The sequence below is a fragment of the Astyanax mexicanus genome, chromosome 11 (genome assembly GCF_023375975.1).
Source record: "Astyanax mexicanus isolate ESR-SI-001 chromosome 11, AstMex3_surface, whole genome shotgun sequence".
Lineage (NCBI taxonomy): Eukaryota > Metazoa > Chordata > Actinopteri > Characiformes > Acestrorhamphidae > Astyanax > Astyanax mexicanus.
Genome location: NC_064418.1, coordinates 14,029,753 through 14,045,056, shown reverse-complemented (window position 1 = coordinate 14,045,056; position 15,304 = coordinate 14,029,753). Strand labels below are relative to the sequence as shown.

Here is a 15,304-nt window from a genome sequence, read left to right as displayed (position 1 = left end):
TTTCCTTTTTCCTGTCAACATACACTCATACACTATCTGCATGTATCACAACATCCAATCACATTTTCCTCAACAACAGGTCATTATTGCAGGGCCTGTATTCACTGGACACATCATTTCTCGTGAATGTGTAGGAGTGTGTTCAGATGCATTACAAGAGTGTATTACAATAAGAGATGACCTAATTACCAATTTAGCCAGTTCCTCTTGCTTTTGTTCTTTGTAGAAATGCAGCTCATTTGAACACAGGACGACCCAGCATGTTGTCCAGTTTTTCCTGCAGGAAAGTAAACCAGACAGTAATTCAGTGGTGGATAAAACATAAAATAATAAATATCACATGTCATTTCATTTGATATATACAGTAAATGTAATTAATCAAGGTACTGTGCCTTTTGGGGTCCCATAACTGTCAACTTTAAATTCTATATATAAGATTTCAGAATACACAGAAGCATATTTTCCAGTTTTGTACAGTTTATGTTTCACTATTCATTCCCCGTCATGTATACGTGATTGAATTACAAACGTGGGATTGTCTCTGTTCTGTTTCAAATATACATTTAGGACAGATTTTTTACTAATATGCCAAAATAAAATAAAAAATAAAACATAAAAAACAGATGCCCAAGCAGGTCATTTATGGGAACAGTAATGTTATTTTATACTCTATCCTGTTTATTGTCAATGTAAAAGTTGAGTTTGTGCACTGCTGCATGTCCTTGTGTGCTTTGGGCACGTGTGGCACGCCCACATCGTCAGGATAGCAATGATCGACTGACTTCTGACGTCTATCTAGGTTCTCTTCATTCAGTGGCTCACCTGTGTTTTCTGTTGCCAAGATAGCAATACACCAGAAATGTACCTGAACACACCCTCATTTCAAGAACACCAATTGTTGTAAATTGTTACAGTTATTAATTTAATTTATTCCTTTTATTTGTGATTGCCAAATCACATCCATTAAATGATCTTTAATAAAGCTGAAATAATATATAACTTTAATCAATACTGCCTGCTGAAATCAGTACAGAACTTGAATGATTAAAAACAGAGTAAAATTCACTGACCTCAGTTTCTTTCCTCCATCTGAAATCTTGGCTTTGTTCAAATATTCCCCTTGAAAATCAACCGGTTGAAACTGTAACACAAAATGCTATTCAATATATATATACTCAATATGGACAAACATATTGGGACACCTGCCAATTCACTGTTTGTTTCTTTGTTTGTTTGTTTCAAGTTAAATCAAGGGTATTAAAAAAAGGATTTGATTGTATTCAGTGACAAGAGAACGTCAGTGGCTCTTATATGGGCGAATGTAATCAGATCCTCATAGCAATGTATTCCCAGAACAGTAGGCTACGTTCATTCAGAGTCAATTGAATTGATTGTTGTCCATAAACATTAAACATTAGGCATATCGGGGTATTGCTACAAATCAATTATATTGATATGTATGTATATACAGTATATAACTGAATCATTATTATTAGTATTACAGTACACTGTATTCATTAAACATCAATGAATAATTTACATACATTCAGCACTGAAAATAATTAATGTTAATGTCATTTATTCTGGTTTATTGTAATAATATTTATATGTTCTTCAGATTAATCAGTAGGCCTGTCACAACAATTACTATATCGTTTTATCATACAATTTATAGACATGACCTCAATACATTTTACTGACTTTAATAAGGCCATTAATGTTTATATTGGGAGAGCCCATTAATGTAATTAAGCTGGTGTGTCCTCTTTGTGTTATAGGCTTAGATGATGTATCCATTTACTTAGGCAGACACATTACAATATGCAGATTAGTCTATCAATAATACCGCCCTCCTGCTGACGTCCAACTATCTGCATCTTACCGCTATCAGAGGCACACTGCTGCTGCAGCTCAGCCAATCAGCTCTCCCTTCTGCCCTGCCTCTAAACCCATACATCACCCAGTGCCCCACCCACACTACCCCTCCCATTTTTTGAGCTTTTTCAAATTTGAGCTGAGGGTGGAGTCAGGGGATTTAGTGCCCCCTTAAGAGTGTTTTATTTAATCTATGGTTTATATATAGGATATATTTTTCAATAATATTCCAAATATTTTTTTTTTCTCTTTAAATGGATGTGCTTTGAAAGGTCTTAAAATAAAATATATGGCAGTACATTTTGGGACAAATATCAGCCAAATTACTCAGTATTAATTTTTATGTGTTTGTGTTTTTATGTATATATTTATGAGTACATTTGAAAGTTGTTACCTGTTGTAGTCCCTGACCAACGTTGTGCTGTGACTGGTTCCTTCGATGCCGGTTAATCTAAAGACAAAAAATAAATAAATAGTCTAGGTTACTGAATTAGAATAGTTTAATGGTATTTGTAGGTTGCTATTTAAACTCTGCAGTAAACACGCAGTTGCAACAATAAAGCCTGAACTGTTTTTAACCATTTCTATTTTCTATTTTTGTTACAGAATTTATTTATAGCCAAAGTATATTTGCTTGATTCTAGTAAGCTTTCACAAATTCCAGTGTTGGATGAAGCACCATCACTCCAAAGAACACAGTTCCATTGCTCCACAGCTCAATACCGGGGAGGTTTTACCCATCAAGCCCTCACCTGGCGTTCATTAGGCATGGTTCTAATAGGTTTACACTTATCTACTCAAGAGAGTCCTATTCTATTGGCAATACTTATCCACAAGGTCTAGACAAGCTGTATGTGCATTTGTACAACTGTGTAAGCACTGGGTGCAATCTAAAATATCAGAATACATTTACTAGAATGGTTGTCCACAAACATTTGGACATAATGTATGTAAACCTTGTATCTCCAAAAATGAACTGTGCACTAGAAGCAAAGAAAAAAAACAATGTCTGAATTGTAAGTCCACTGACTTAATGTTCTTTTGGAATAACAATTGCAAAATTATTTAAATGTTATGGTCAGGTGAATAAAACAGTTTTATATTTTGTGTTTGCATTGATTAATTTTAATTATACCATAGTTAGTTCTGATCCTTCTGAGAGGTGTTCTGTGATTGGCATTATCAGCCGGTAAAGCATTGTACACATACAGGTAACCTAGCAACAATGCGGCACTTACAAACCAAACAGTGCAGCTACAAACAGAGCAGCAGTGGAACTACAGTATTTTAACATGTGGAGTTTTTATAACCAAATTTTCTTGTCCTTGTCTTAACTCAAAATCTTTCAATAAACAGGGATAATAGAACTGTGATATAATCACCATAATATACTCTAGGTCCGTGCTATAACATGTAATATTGTAGGCAAGACGGCACAGGCCAAGTGCCGTAGACCAGCACAGCAGTGCCAATATTACACGTTATAGCACAAACCTTGAGTGTATTATTGCTTAAGTAAAATATAGTTTTGAATTACTAAAAAAAAAAAAAAACTAGATACAAAGAAATAACTATAAAGTGAACAGTATAGCACACAGCTAACACTGAGTTGGCATATTGATGTTACAGCCAGCAACATAAAGGCTAGGTAGTTAATCATAATATATGTGTAACAAGTTTACCCAAGGTAGCCTGTGAATAATGACTACACACTGACTGTCAGAAACTGGACGACACACCTAGTACACAAAAAGATGGTACCAGCAGCCAATAAAAAGAAGCTGCCAATAGTAAAATCTAAACTCAATTATTATAAGTTGATTTAATCCAAAGATCTTGTTTAAATGTATATTTGGCCAAAATAAAAAGACCATTGATACACCCCTTGGTGAGGTCTTTTGTGGATCTACCATCATCTGGACGAAGCCTATCAGAGTAAGGAGTGCAGAGAGTGGGAGGGGTTTATGTTGTACATGTCCTCACACTCTGACTGGGCTTATTTATAAATCAGTTATAAACGATAGAGGAAGTGATTTGCTGGGGGTTATTTTGTTACAGGAGGGAGTGTCAGACATTAAACGAGTTATTTTGGGAAATGCGTTTTTATCTCAGCCAAACTAACTCAATTAGAGCTGAGAGGATTCTATTATTTACATTTTCTAAACATTTTAAAACACAAGAAATGAAATAATGTAGTTTAGCCATAGAAACATACATATAATATCTCAAATCATCCACCGAAAGGTTCTGGCCAGAAACCAAAAGTGCTTATCTTATGATAATGACCTAAACTTTAAAGCTAGGCTCGCACTGCTTTAGTGCTGTTGTTCATCAATGGCGGAAAAAAACAGCACAGTCTGAGTTCCTTCCTCTGTGGTCTGAAGACTTACCTCTCTGTAAGCAGGTTAACACCTTCCTGCACTCATTCACACTTCTGCTCTTTTTCCTTTACTCTGAATAGCTCTGTTTTCCAATGAACAAAACAAAGCAACTGGCGCTCATTCATTTAGATAGATCTTTGTGTCACTTTGAAATGACATTGTCATCAAATAGCTAAATAACTAATGTTATTGTCAATTTACTAATACAGAGGGGTACAGTACAATAAAATACGTCTAGGCTAAATTTCTAGTGCAGTATAGAAAATTAATCTCTGTAAAAAAAAGGGGGCCTTTTAAAATGTAGGTATATGTGTAGGCACTATTTTCAATGATGTGTAAAAACATTCATATCAAAAAATTGTGTCCTAATCAGAGTGCTTTTGAGACCACGTTTAAAATCTGCTTTTCTTAACTAAACAAAATTTCAGATAAAAGCTGTAAAAATGTAGATAAAATCTGGTGCTTTTTTATATTATATATAAATATATATTAGGCAACATTAATCTGTAACAACTTGCATCAACAACAGTCTCATTGAAACAGGAATTCACCGATTATGTAACAGTTTCATAATGACTGTTAACAGATGTCTACATTTATGTCTACTTTTCTGTTTGATACAAAAGCAAAATTAGTATTGTTCTCTTTTTTAAGACGTGTCTTCCAGAGTCAGATTATATCTGCCCTATATTCTTTTTTTTACTCAAATATTTGATGTAAAGTTTATATATATATATATATATATATATATATATATATATATATATATATATATATATATGAATATTATGATGAGCTATATTATTGACTTATTTTTAAACTCCGCAACACTCTACATCACAGACATATTATAATTATTACTGCACTTCACCTGTCGGACCTCTAATTATTCTCTTCACTGCTGAAACTGAGACTTAGTCTAATGATAATCTGAGCTAAAGGCTAAAGCTGTTGTCATGTGGGTCAGCCAGGTCTGACTCTTCCTGTATCAGTTTTCTCCAGTTTCCAAGAGTCTTTTAAAGGTGTGGAAATCAGTTCCCACTGCTTTCTTGCTTCATTTGTAATTTCTTTAAAGAAAAGACTTTTACTTTTAATAGTTACAGATAGTTAATAGAGTTCTCTGTGTTTCTGTGTCTTTTTCTAGTTATTATGATGTTATTGCTTTATAATACTACTACCAATATTTACTTTACTATACTTTACTATAGACAATTTATTATTTACTTTGTAAATTAGCATTTTTTTAATCCATTTCCATGTAAGCTGTTAAACAATCATTTTCTTGCTAAAAATCAGCCCCTCTTTTTAACAATATATGATTCTTTTTACAATATCATTTTACAATATACTATTTTTTACATTATATTTTTTAAAATTAGCCTTTGTGGCAGTTTTAGATCATTTCTTTCTTTAAAGACTTTTTGTACACTGGATTTTGTACCATTTTTGGTTATTGAGTGGACCTGTAGAGCTTAAATGGCAAAAATAAGGGGACAAAAGTGAAGTATAATTCTGCCTGTTATGTTTTCTTTGTGTATAACTTTATAAGCTAACTAAATTGTTTTCTTATTCATTAGCATTCATTAAAAAGTCAGATCTGAGTATTACATGACTAATAATGAAATAGAAGTCAATATTAATGCAGTATTAATTAATATATATGTAAACAGCCATTATCAGTATTATATTAATGAAGTTGCTACATTATTGGTCAGTACAAAAAGGTCCGGTGAGATTTTATGTATCATCTCCTGCATTAAAGCCCAGGTTTAACTGGTTTAACTTTAATGAATAAAATAATTGTTATATAAGCATTAATAAATGATTTTTAATGCTTATATAACAATTGCATCGCTGTATTACTGTCTTATGTGAACTCTTAGCAACAAACCTGAGGCTGGTACATAATTGGCAACCATATACATTATTATTTACAGTATATTATGAAATGTTAGCAACTAATCCTATCAGTACACAATGATTTAGTATGATTTTAAGTCTCATCTCTGCTATTAAAGCTTCATTAAAGATTCAGTTTAAAACATGATATTTATCTCTCCGATTTTTACATTGATAAAGTCATCTGAAATGATGCCAAACAAAACTGTTTCACTGGATCTTTCGTTCTTCTGGAACTCAGTTCATGTTCTCCAGTGAAGAGTCTGCAGTTCTGCTGGTCTTTGGCTGAGGCTCTGGTGAGTTTACACTCTGTAAGCTGGAGAGTCAGATATGTGTAAAGCTGAAGTCTCGGGGATGTGTTGACAGCGCTGGATGGTGCTTGTTAAACAGTGCTTGCCTGCCCTCTACTGGTATGTTCAGGGTATGTTTATGATAGAGTTTTTGAATCAGCAGATGAGAAAACATTGAAAATTTAGGTTGCAGCTGATGTAGGACAGGTACACAGTTACCTTTTGAAACTCTGCATTATCAGAAGTGGATTTTATATTTCTGCTTCTCTGCTCCATAATACTTAATTATTTAAAAAATGTTGACCCTTTGGCTTTATACAAAGACAACATTACACTAAATTGATTGATAACAAGATGGCTGGAATCCCAGTCAAGGGTTTCTACAGCCAGTCCATATAGAACCATGAGCCAGGGGAGAATTTGACGTTTGAAACTAGCTTATTTTGTGACTGTAGAAAGCTAAAATGTAGTTTTTGGACTAATTAGGTCCTTCTGATCCCATATGGGAAGGACTATTTGTAAATGTTAAAATAAACTACTCTTCCCATATCAGGACATTTTAGTCAAAAACGACTTCCTGTACAAAGACAAAAGCTGTTCTCAATCTGCATTTTTGTCTGTACTTGCATTCTTGTGGACTCGGCAAACATCATCAGTTGCAACCTAAAAATTGACCCATTTGGAACCCGTTTTTGGAACAATGCGTTCAATGCTCTAAGAGGGTGACGTCATCAAGTACGCAATAGTTCCAATTACAGAACAACAGTCCCACTTCCTCCAGTTCTCAGGAGTCAAACTTACCAAGTCCATACTGACCAAGTACGAAAGTCCAAACTAGTGTACTCTATATTAAGAAACAGCCAAAGTTTATAAGGTTTTATACTGGAGGTTCTGTTTATATATAAGGATTAATCTACAGTTACAGTAGATACATGAATCACCAGCATGATCTTGGTGCCCATACTGCTGCATGACATGTGTTCATCGTTTAAAGGCTGTTGATAACCTGACTCAACTTCAAGTAATTGGTCCGAAAGTCCAAACCATCTAGAAAAGTGTTTTCACACTGCAAAACGAACTGGACCATGGTTTAAATGATTTGGACTGAGACCACCATCTCAGACAAAATGTTTGTCCTTTTGTCTAGACTGTGGTCCGTGGCTCCTTATACTGTACTTTGGTTCTGACCAAATAAGGCAGGTCTAAAAGCACACTCAAATAAACAATAGAAAAAGAAAAAGAACCAGTGCTGATTACCGGATTATACTGGTGATTCCTGTATCGACTGTAACTGTAGATAAACCCTAATTAATACACAGAAAAAGAGGAATCTGAAAAGTGTTTTACACATATTCTTATGCATGTCACGTCTGCATGTTGAGGGTTTTGTCAGGTTCTGCCAGGGATGTCTACACAACACCTGGAAAGGTAGTTGTCACGTACAGGTAGATGCAGTGCATGCAGGTAAAAGTAGCTCTTTAGAGAACTTATTCAGGTTGAAATAGAGAGAACTCACAGGTTTTGAAGGCGTGTCGAGGTCTGGTATAACCATAGACTTGGTCTGACTCAGGCGTTCTCCAGTGTTGGCATTGGCGCTCTTGATCCTCATGGATACGGATCCAGGAGGAGGCAGAACCAGAGCAGGGGGCTTCTGCATGGTTCTGGTGCTGGGGGGATAAACACGGGTTGATCAGCCAGTTTGCATATGCATTAGTAAAGATTCATCAGTATTTAGATTTAAATCAGGACTTTTATATCAAATGCATAACAGAATAAAACATCTGGTTTAACATAGACAGTAAAGTGTAATCATTAGTCCTACTGTTTTATTACAGTATATAGAACAGGGGTCCTTAACCTGGAGTCACAACCCCCAAGGTGGCCCAGACATAGTCCCTATGGGGGACGTAGGAGTGAACGTCAACACTGTTTTTAAGGCTGACATCATCGTGATTATTCAGGCTCATCTTCATGTAATGTCAACACAGTTTCAGAAGTAATTTTTTTTTTCTAGAAGGTAGCACATATACGCAAAATACTAATAAATATGGAATGCTATATCATTATTATTCTCTTATTTTCTTAGAAAACCAAAATATTATCAATCCACAAAAGGGGTCACACAGTGAATAAGGTCAAAGTTACCACTGATAAAGAATAAAGGATTTCTGCTCTGATGAGACAAATGTGTATTTTCTATTTTTTTGCAGATAGAACCAAACTCCTGTTTTGCCTTGTCAGCTTTTCATCAAAATTGGATTTTGTTTATTTACAGTACCAGTCAAAAGTATGGACACACCTTCTCCTTATTTTTTTTTGTCATGATGTTTTTTATAGTTAATTTTTTTTAGATGAATTGACTTTGGGTGACTTCCTGATTCCAGTAAAACATAATAAAACAAACAAAAAAAAAAAACACTGAATTTATAGTGTGTCTAAACTTTTGACTGGTTATGTATATCCTTTCCTCTTTTTTACTTTCATAATATGTCAGTTTTATAACAGTAACAATCACAGTAATATGCTGCTGTGTTTTTTATCAAATATTTAAATATTTAAATAAGTCATGTCTGCATTCATTTCAACATTTTAGAATTACAAACTACAAGTAAAGACACTGTTATATCACTAATGTTATGTTTTGTATAATTTTCAACATTTATAACATTAATTATAAGTACATTATTTTTTATAGTACTATTCGTTTTATAAGTTGTAAAAGTACAACACAGCTGTTCTGAAAATATAATAGAACATCATAAAAAGAATTATAACATTTTCAATGAATGTAGTTCCTATTAGACTCTATACACATCTTCTTATCACATTATACAGCATCCATAAAACATTATTAATATGACTATACATTTAAAAATGTTTATTATGCATTATAAATTTTCATTACAATGCATCATCTGCTGTGTTTATAAGATGTTACATGTCAATACTAAGAACCAAAACCAAAGCTTACTATATATTTTTTTCATATTCATTAAGTATAATTATGTTGAATATTATAATTGCTTATATTAATGTATAATGCATTATAATGTGTCATTGTACACTCACTCACTGTGTCGTTGTAATGAGAATATGAGAATATATTAATAGTGACAGTAACATTATACAAGCACCCTTAATGATGCATTATAATCACAATTCGTATTGCATAATAATTATGGCTATAATTTGCTATACATTGTTATAAATATTTAAAACCATGTTTTTTTATGCATTATAAATGGATTATAATGAGTGTTATGTGTATGTTTATAGAGTCTAGTGTTACCAAAAACTTTATAGATTTAATTTTCTATTTGGGGTAAATTACCTCAAAGAAATTTTTCAGCATGCAAAGAAAATGTAGGTTAAAAGTTGGTAAACAAACAAAAAAAAGCGAACGAGCGATAACCAAGCTTAACCAAATGGAGTTAGCTAAAGACTTAGCTAGCTTAGCTAACTTACAAACACACACAATTAGCCTTATACCCAAGCTAACACCCAAACATTTACTAATTAAAGTTTAAGTTATTCTTTCTCCATCCAGACTGATTAGGTTATTAACTAAATATCCTTAGATAGCAAAAGCTATAAAAATATCAGGTACAAATTATTTAATTTGGTAATGATTGGCTTACTAGCTCAGGATTGTGCTCCTCTCCACTGCAGTGCACTGTATCTAGCGTTAGCTATGTAGCTAGTTAGCTTAGCTATTTAGCTAGCGGAACTGTACCATGGAATGCTGACAGGGAGCCAATTTAAGTTTATTAATACACTCAAAAACAAAAATAAATGCCATTTTTTTACACCTGGTATTAATTACTACATCTTTACAGACAGAGAGTGACAGTTTAACACTTGAAAAATAGAGACTGAAAAAGGATAGCTTAGCGTTAGCATGCTGAGCTAACTAACTGCTAGCATACGCACATCTTTGATAAGCTAAAGACTGGCTGCTGGCTCCTTTCTCTGTATATTTTAGCTATAAGTCACCTAACCTGCTGTAGATTCCTGTCTCTATATACAGTTATGGAGAATACATATAGGATGCCACCTGTGCAACAAGCCCAGTCATGAAATGAACTCACCATAACCAGTTTTAATGTGGTATAATTCCACAGCTCAAGAGTGGTTTCATTTTAAAGGATAAATATGGTGTGAAATAGACTTGTAGTGTAGTAAAACATGATAATGAGTAGGAACTTTTGTCAAATAGCCTACCTCTATTTACCCCCAGCATTCTTAAAAACAGCGCTTTTAGCTGATGCTCCAATCAGGCTTACAATGCTAGAGATAGGGGCATAATGTTTCTCCTGCAAAGAAACAGCTATTTTTACACCATTAAGAAGTTCAAAGTAGCTCCACACTTAGTTGGTAAAAGTCTGAAGGCCCTGACATTTAAAAAGAGTCACTAAGATCTTGGAACGTGCACAGGTAGTTTATTAAAAATCACACAAAAAGCATTGATCAATCATTGTTGTCAAAATATTAAAATACATTTAGTCTATCCAAGATTGTAGTAAAATAAATGCTGGTGGGTTTTTGCTTCTGGTAGGTATATATTTATATTTTGTATCAAGGAGAAAAATGTACCTAAACATTTTTTTTTACCATATATGAAATTGCAAATTCTGCACTTTGACTATTGCTCATGCATACATTTCAGTGATGATGTTGAAAACACACTGTATAATGTGCAGCATTACATTAAAACGCTGAAGCTTTTTTTCTTATTTCTTTGAGATAAAAGTGATAACGCTCCACTGAAATGTTTATAAGATGAGTTGAAGTGATTAAGTTCCACAGAAGCTTAGTAGCTGAGTTATCACTTTTGTTGGAGCAACTGTCTCTACTGTCCAAGGAAGGTATTCTATTAGATTTTGGAGCATTAATTTGAAGACTTGATTACAATCAGTGACAAGACCACCAAAAGAAAAAAACAGAAAAACAAACACTGAACTGAAAAAAAAAATATGCAACTTTCTGCTTTTGCTTTTTTAAGTAAATTTAATTTCAGATAAATTTAAATAACCACAACTCAGTTTCAAGACTTAAATGTTACATAGAGTAAATAAGTGAACTGAACTTCAGTCAATCCTTTCTTTTAGTAAACTTTACTTAATTTATTTTTGCTGAATCAATTATTTCTTTTTGTAACCTTTACTTAATTTCTGCATACAATATTACCTAATCACAATTACTAATTTATACAATATTATTTTATATAATTTTAGTTAAAACACACATTCAAATATTTACATAATCTCAAAGATTTATTTTGTAAACAGACCAAGTCTCACTTTCTCAACACATGGAGACAACTAAAAAGAATGTATTACATGCTATCCATATGTTGACACAGTGTAATATGTGTTTTAACTAAAAATATTAACATTTCAGGGATTATACTATATAATGTATCAGAATATATTAATATTAATATAATATATCACTATTTGAGTAATTGTTATTAGGTAATATTGTATGCAAAAATTAAGTAAAGGTTACTGAAATAAAGAATTGATTCAGCAAAAAATAAATTAAGTAAAGTTTACTAAAAGAAAGAATTGACTGAAGTTCAGTTCGCTTATTTACTCTATGTAACATTTAAGTCTTGAAACCGAGTTTAATTACTTAATTTTACATGAAATTAAATTTACTTAAAAAAAGCAAATGCAGAAAGTTTTTTTAAAGTAAATTTTACGCATATTTTTTTCCGTGTATTGCATGGAGCTCCATTGTTCCAGAGAACACAGTTCCACTACTCCATAGCTAAACACTGGGGGGCTTTATACCCCTCTAGCCCACGCCTGGCACAAGACATGAAGCTGGTAGGTTCATGTTGATCTGCTTGAGTAAGTCTATACTATGGGCAGTACTTCTCTACAGGAACTAGACAAGCTGTGCATCTGCCTTTGCACATCCGTGTTAAAGTAGCTAAAAAAGTGACATTCATTAGCATTCATTAGCAGGGGTGTGTGGAGACCTTTGGACATACTGTGTATGGTATAAATGATTCAGCACTAATGGTTAATGCTAACATATGTGCCTCTTACGAGGGTGAATGCAATTAGATTCTCACGCAATGTGTTCCGAGAAAAGTAGGCCATATTCATTCCAATTTAATTGAAATCTTTTGAAACTATTTTAGTTTGACTGAGTATATCACTGTTTTTCAGTGCTTTGAAAATAACTTTCCATAACACAGAGGACATACAGATCACTAGGCCTCGTCTCACTTTTCACTGTCATGCGTTTACAATGTCAGCTCAGCTTCCTGGACAAAGGCTTGCATCACATTGCATCATCAGCTCGTTTGCACCACAGGCCTTAAAGTAACACATTTGTCACAGTTTCCTTGGGTTGCTGTCTGTTAGCATGTTAGCTCAACAGAACACATTAGGAAACTCTTGGTTGTTTATGTAGGGGCAGCTCTGACCAATATGGTGCCCTAGGCAATATTTTGACTCCTGCCCTTTGCTGATTTTTTTTTTTTTTTTTACAATTTTCATATCTAGAAAAAAGGTATTTTTACAGTGTCATGAAAAATGTTTGCAGCCTTACAGATTTCTTTTGTTTTTGCTTTTTTGTTGTACTTATTTTTTTCAGATTATCAAACAAACTTTAATATTAGACAAAGATAACCTGAGTAAATACAGAAAGCATATTTATATTTCATTGGGAGAGCTTAATTCTTACAATACCACCAGTTCGGAATTGCTCACATGTAAAAAAATAAAATAAAATAACCCAACCACTGGGGGTGGCGATATAACCCTAAAATAATATCACGACGATATTTTATGGTATTTTTGTGATAATGATATTCTTGGCTATATGACAAAACACTGAATTAAAATATATTTTAAGAACGCACAACTGCAACAAAATAAAAAATATATACAGTATATATGTTTATTATTGCGTACAATATGATATGGAACACCCCTAACTGAGATATTAAAAAATACAAGACTTTTATTAGATTTGTAACAGAAGTCAATGATCCAGAATGTCATGATACTAATAATGCACTCCAAATATCTTCATATATCCAGGATTAAAGTAAAATAAATCATACTGGACAGATATAATCTGTCTCAGTGTGATTTTTTCTTTTGCTAAAATAGCAAAAATGTAGAACCCCGATGTGATATTTATGGGTGGGTGATATGGTCTTAGGGTATAATATCATTCACGATATTCAGAAATGTTGCAGATATTATTGCATACAATACAATATGGCACACCCCTACCAACCACATTACACCTGCCTACACCAATTTCAGAATTTATTAGCAATACTACTACAAAAAAATATTATCCAATATATATAAAATAACATGTAAATTAAACATTACTATTACCCAAGGGCGTAGGAGCAGGTTTGATAGTGGGGGGGACACATTTGCCAATATGAACCCAAGCCCACCCTATAGTTTCTTAGAACAACATTTGTGGAAATTACTTTTAATCACAAATAATATATTTTTTTTTCTGTATTTTGTTTTTTATTAGTTAACAAGGTGATTTTACAACCTAAACATGTTACTTCACATTACATTTACTGTTGTAAGAAAAAATTATGCAAATACATATACATATGACAAAAATGATCAGTTATCACCTAATATTTAAAATAATATAACAGATTTAGTTATTATTATTATTATTATTATTATTATTATTATTATAATCATGTATTAGCATGTCAATTCTGTTGTATATTTACATTTTCTCCACTCTTTAAAAAAAATCCTACGCTTTTATTTTTCTATTAAGAGCTCTTCTAAAGATTGGTGTCCTTTTATGTAAAAGAATGTAACTTTACGTTTCATAAAGATTTTAATTATAAACGTCAGGACATGTGGCCTTACTGTGAACCCTGTTCTTACATATTCTACTGAATATTAACACTGTTCTACATATTCTAAAGCTTTCTCTGCTTTAAACACATTTAATAAAGTAAGTGGTGGTATGGTGTGTCTAATACACTGCTGGATATACATGATTAAACTCAGTAAACTCAGTAAATGACTGTGTATTAGCTGATCAGCTGGATCAGGTGGAAAACACAATTTTGGGGCAGAGATCAGGGTTAAGAAACTGCTTTAAACTACAAACATAAAGTACTGTACTAAATTCTGACTATCCACTACATCTGGCTTCTAGATAACTAGTTAACTAAATGAATTTTTGTTCATTATAGCTCACAGTAAATCCTGTAATCCTAAATTAATAAAGACAGTTTAAAAATGAGGGTGATCAGGTACAGGTAGTGCTGGACGATATGGCCAAAATTCATATCACGATATATTCCTTAATTTCGGTCGATACGATATAATTCCGATATCGATATAAATACTTAGAAGGCCTCAGAAAACTGCTAAGAATCCCTGCAATGGAAATACGTACCTACTAGGGGTGGGCGATATGGCCCTAAAATAATATCACAATATTTCATGGTATTATCGCGATAACGATACTCTTGGCGATATGACAAAAAAACAAAAAACTTTTTTTATTATTGTATACGATATGATATTGCACACCTTTAAGATATTAAAAAAAAAACAATAATTTTAGCAGATTTATAACAGAAGTCAATAATTGAGAATTACATGATACTAATAATAATAATGCACTCCAAATATCTCCATATATCCAGTATTAAAGTAAAATAAATGACACTTTACAGATATAATCTGTCTCTAGTAGATATTTAATAGGAAATTAGAAATGTGTGAGTTTTTCTTTTGCTTAAAACAGCAAAAAATTAGTACCCTGATGTGATAATTAGGGGTGAGTGATGTGGCACGATATTTCAGAGTATAATATCGTGATATATGATATGGCACA

At 32.8% G+C, this 15,304-nt stretch overlaps 1 protein-coding gene across 4 annotated transcripts in view; it reads right to left on the bottom strand.

Moving 5' to 3' along the window:
• The window catches only part of arhgap15 (Rho GTPase activating protein 15), an 87,858-nt gene that overhangs the window by 60,777 nt on the left and 11,777 nt on the right, over nucleotides 1-15,304 (bottom strand). Inside the window, exons 1-5 of one of the 4 annotated variants that reach the window (XM_049485052.1) lie at nucleotides 10,667-10,814; nucleotides 7,962-8,112; nucleotides 2,270-2,326; nucleotides 1,071-1,141; nucleotides 190-277 (exon numbers count right to left, since the gene is read on the bottom strand). In XM_049485052.1, the coding sequence (XP_049341009.1) occupies nucleotides 190-277; nucleotides 1,071-1,141; nucleotides 2,270-2,326; nucleotides 7,962-8,102 (357 nt within the window). In that variant the 5' untranslated portion in view covers nucleotides 8,103-8,112; nucleotides 10,667-10,814. The other 3 variants (XM_049485053.1, XM_049485051.1, XM_049485050.1) reach the window with 3 other exon arrangements.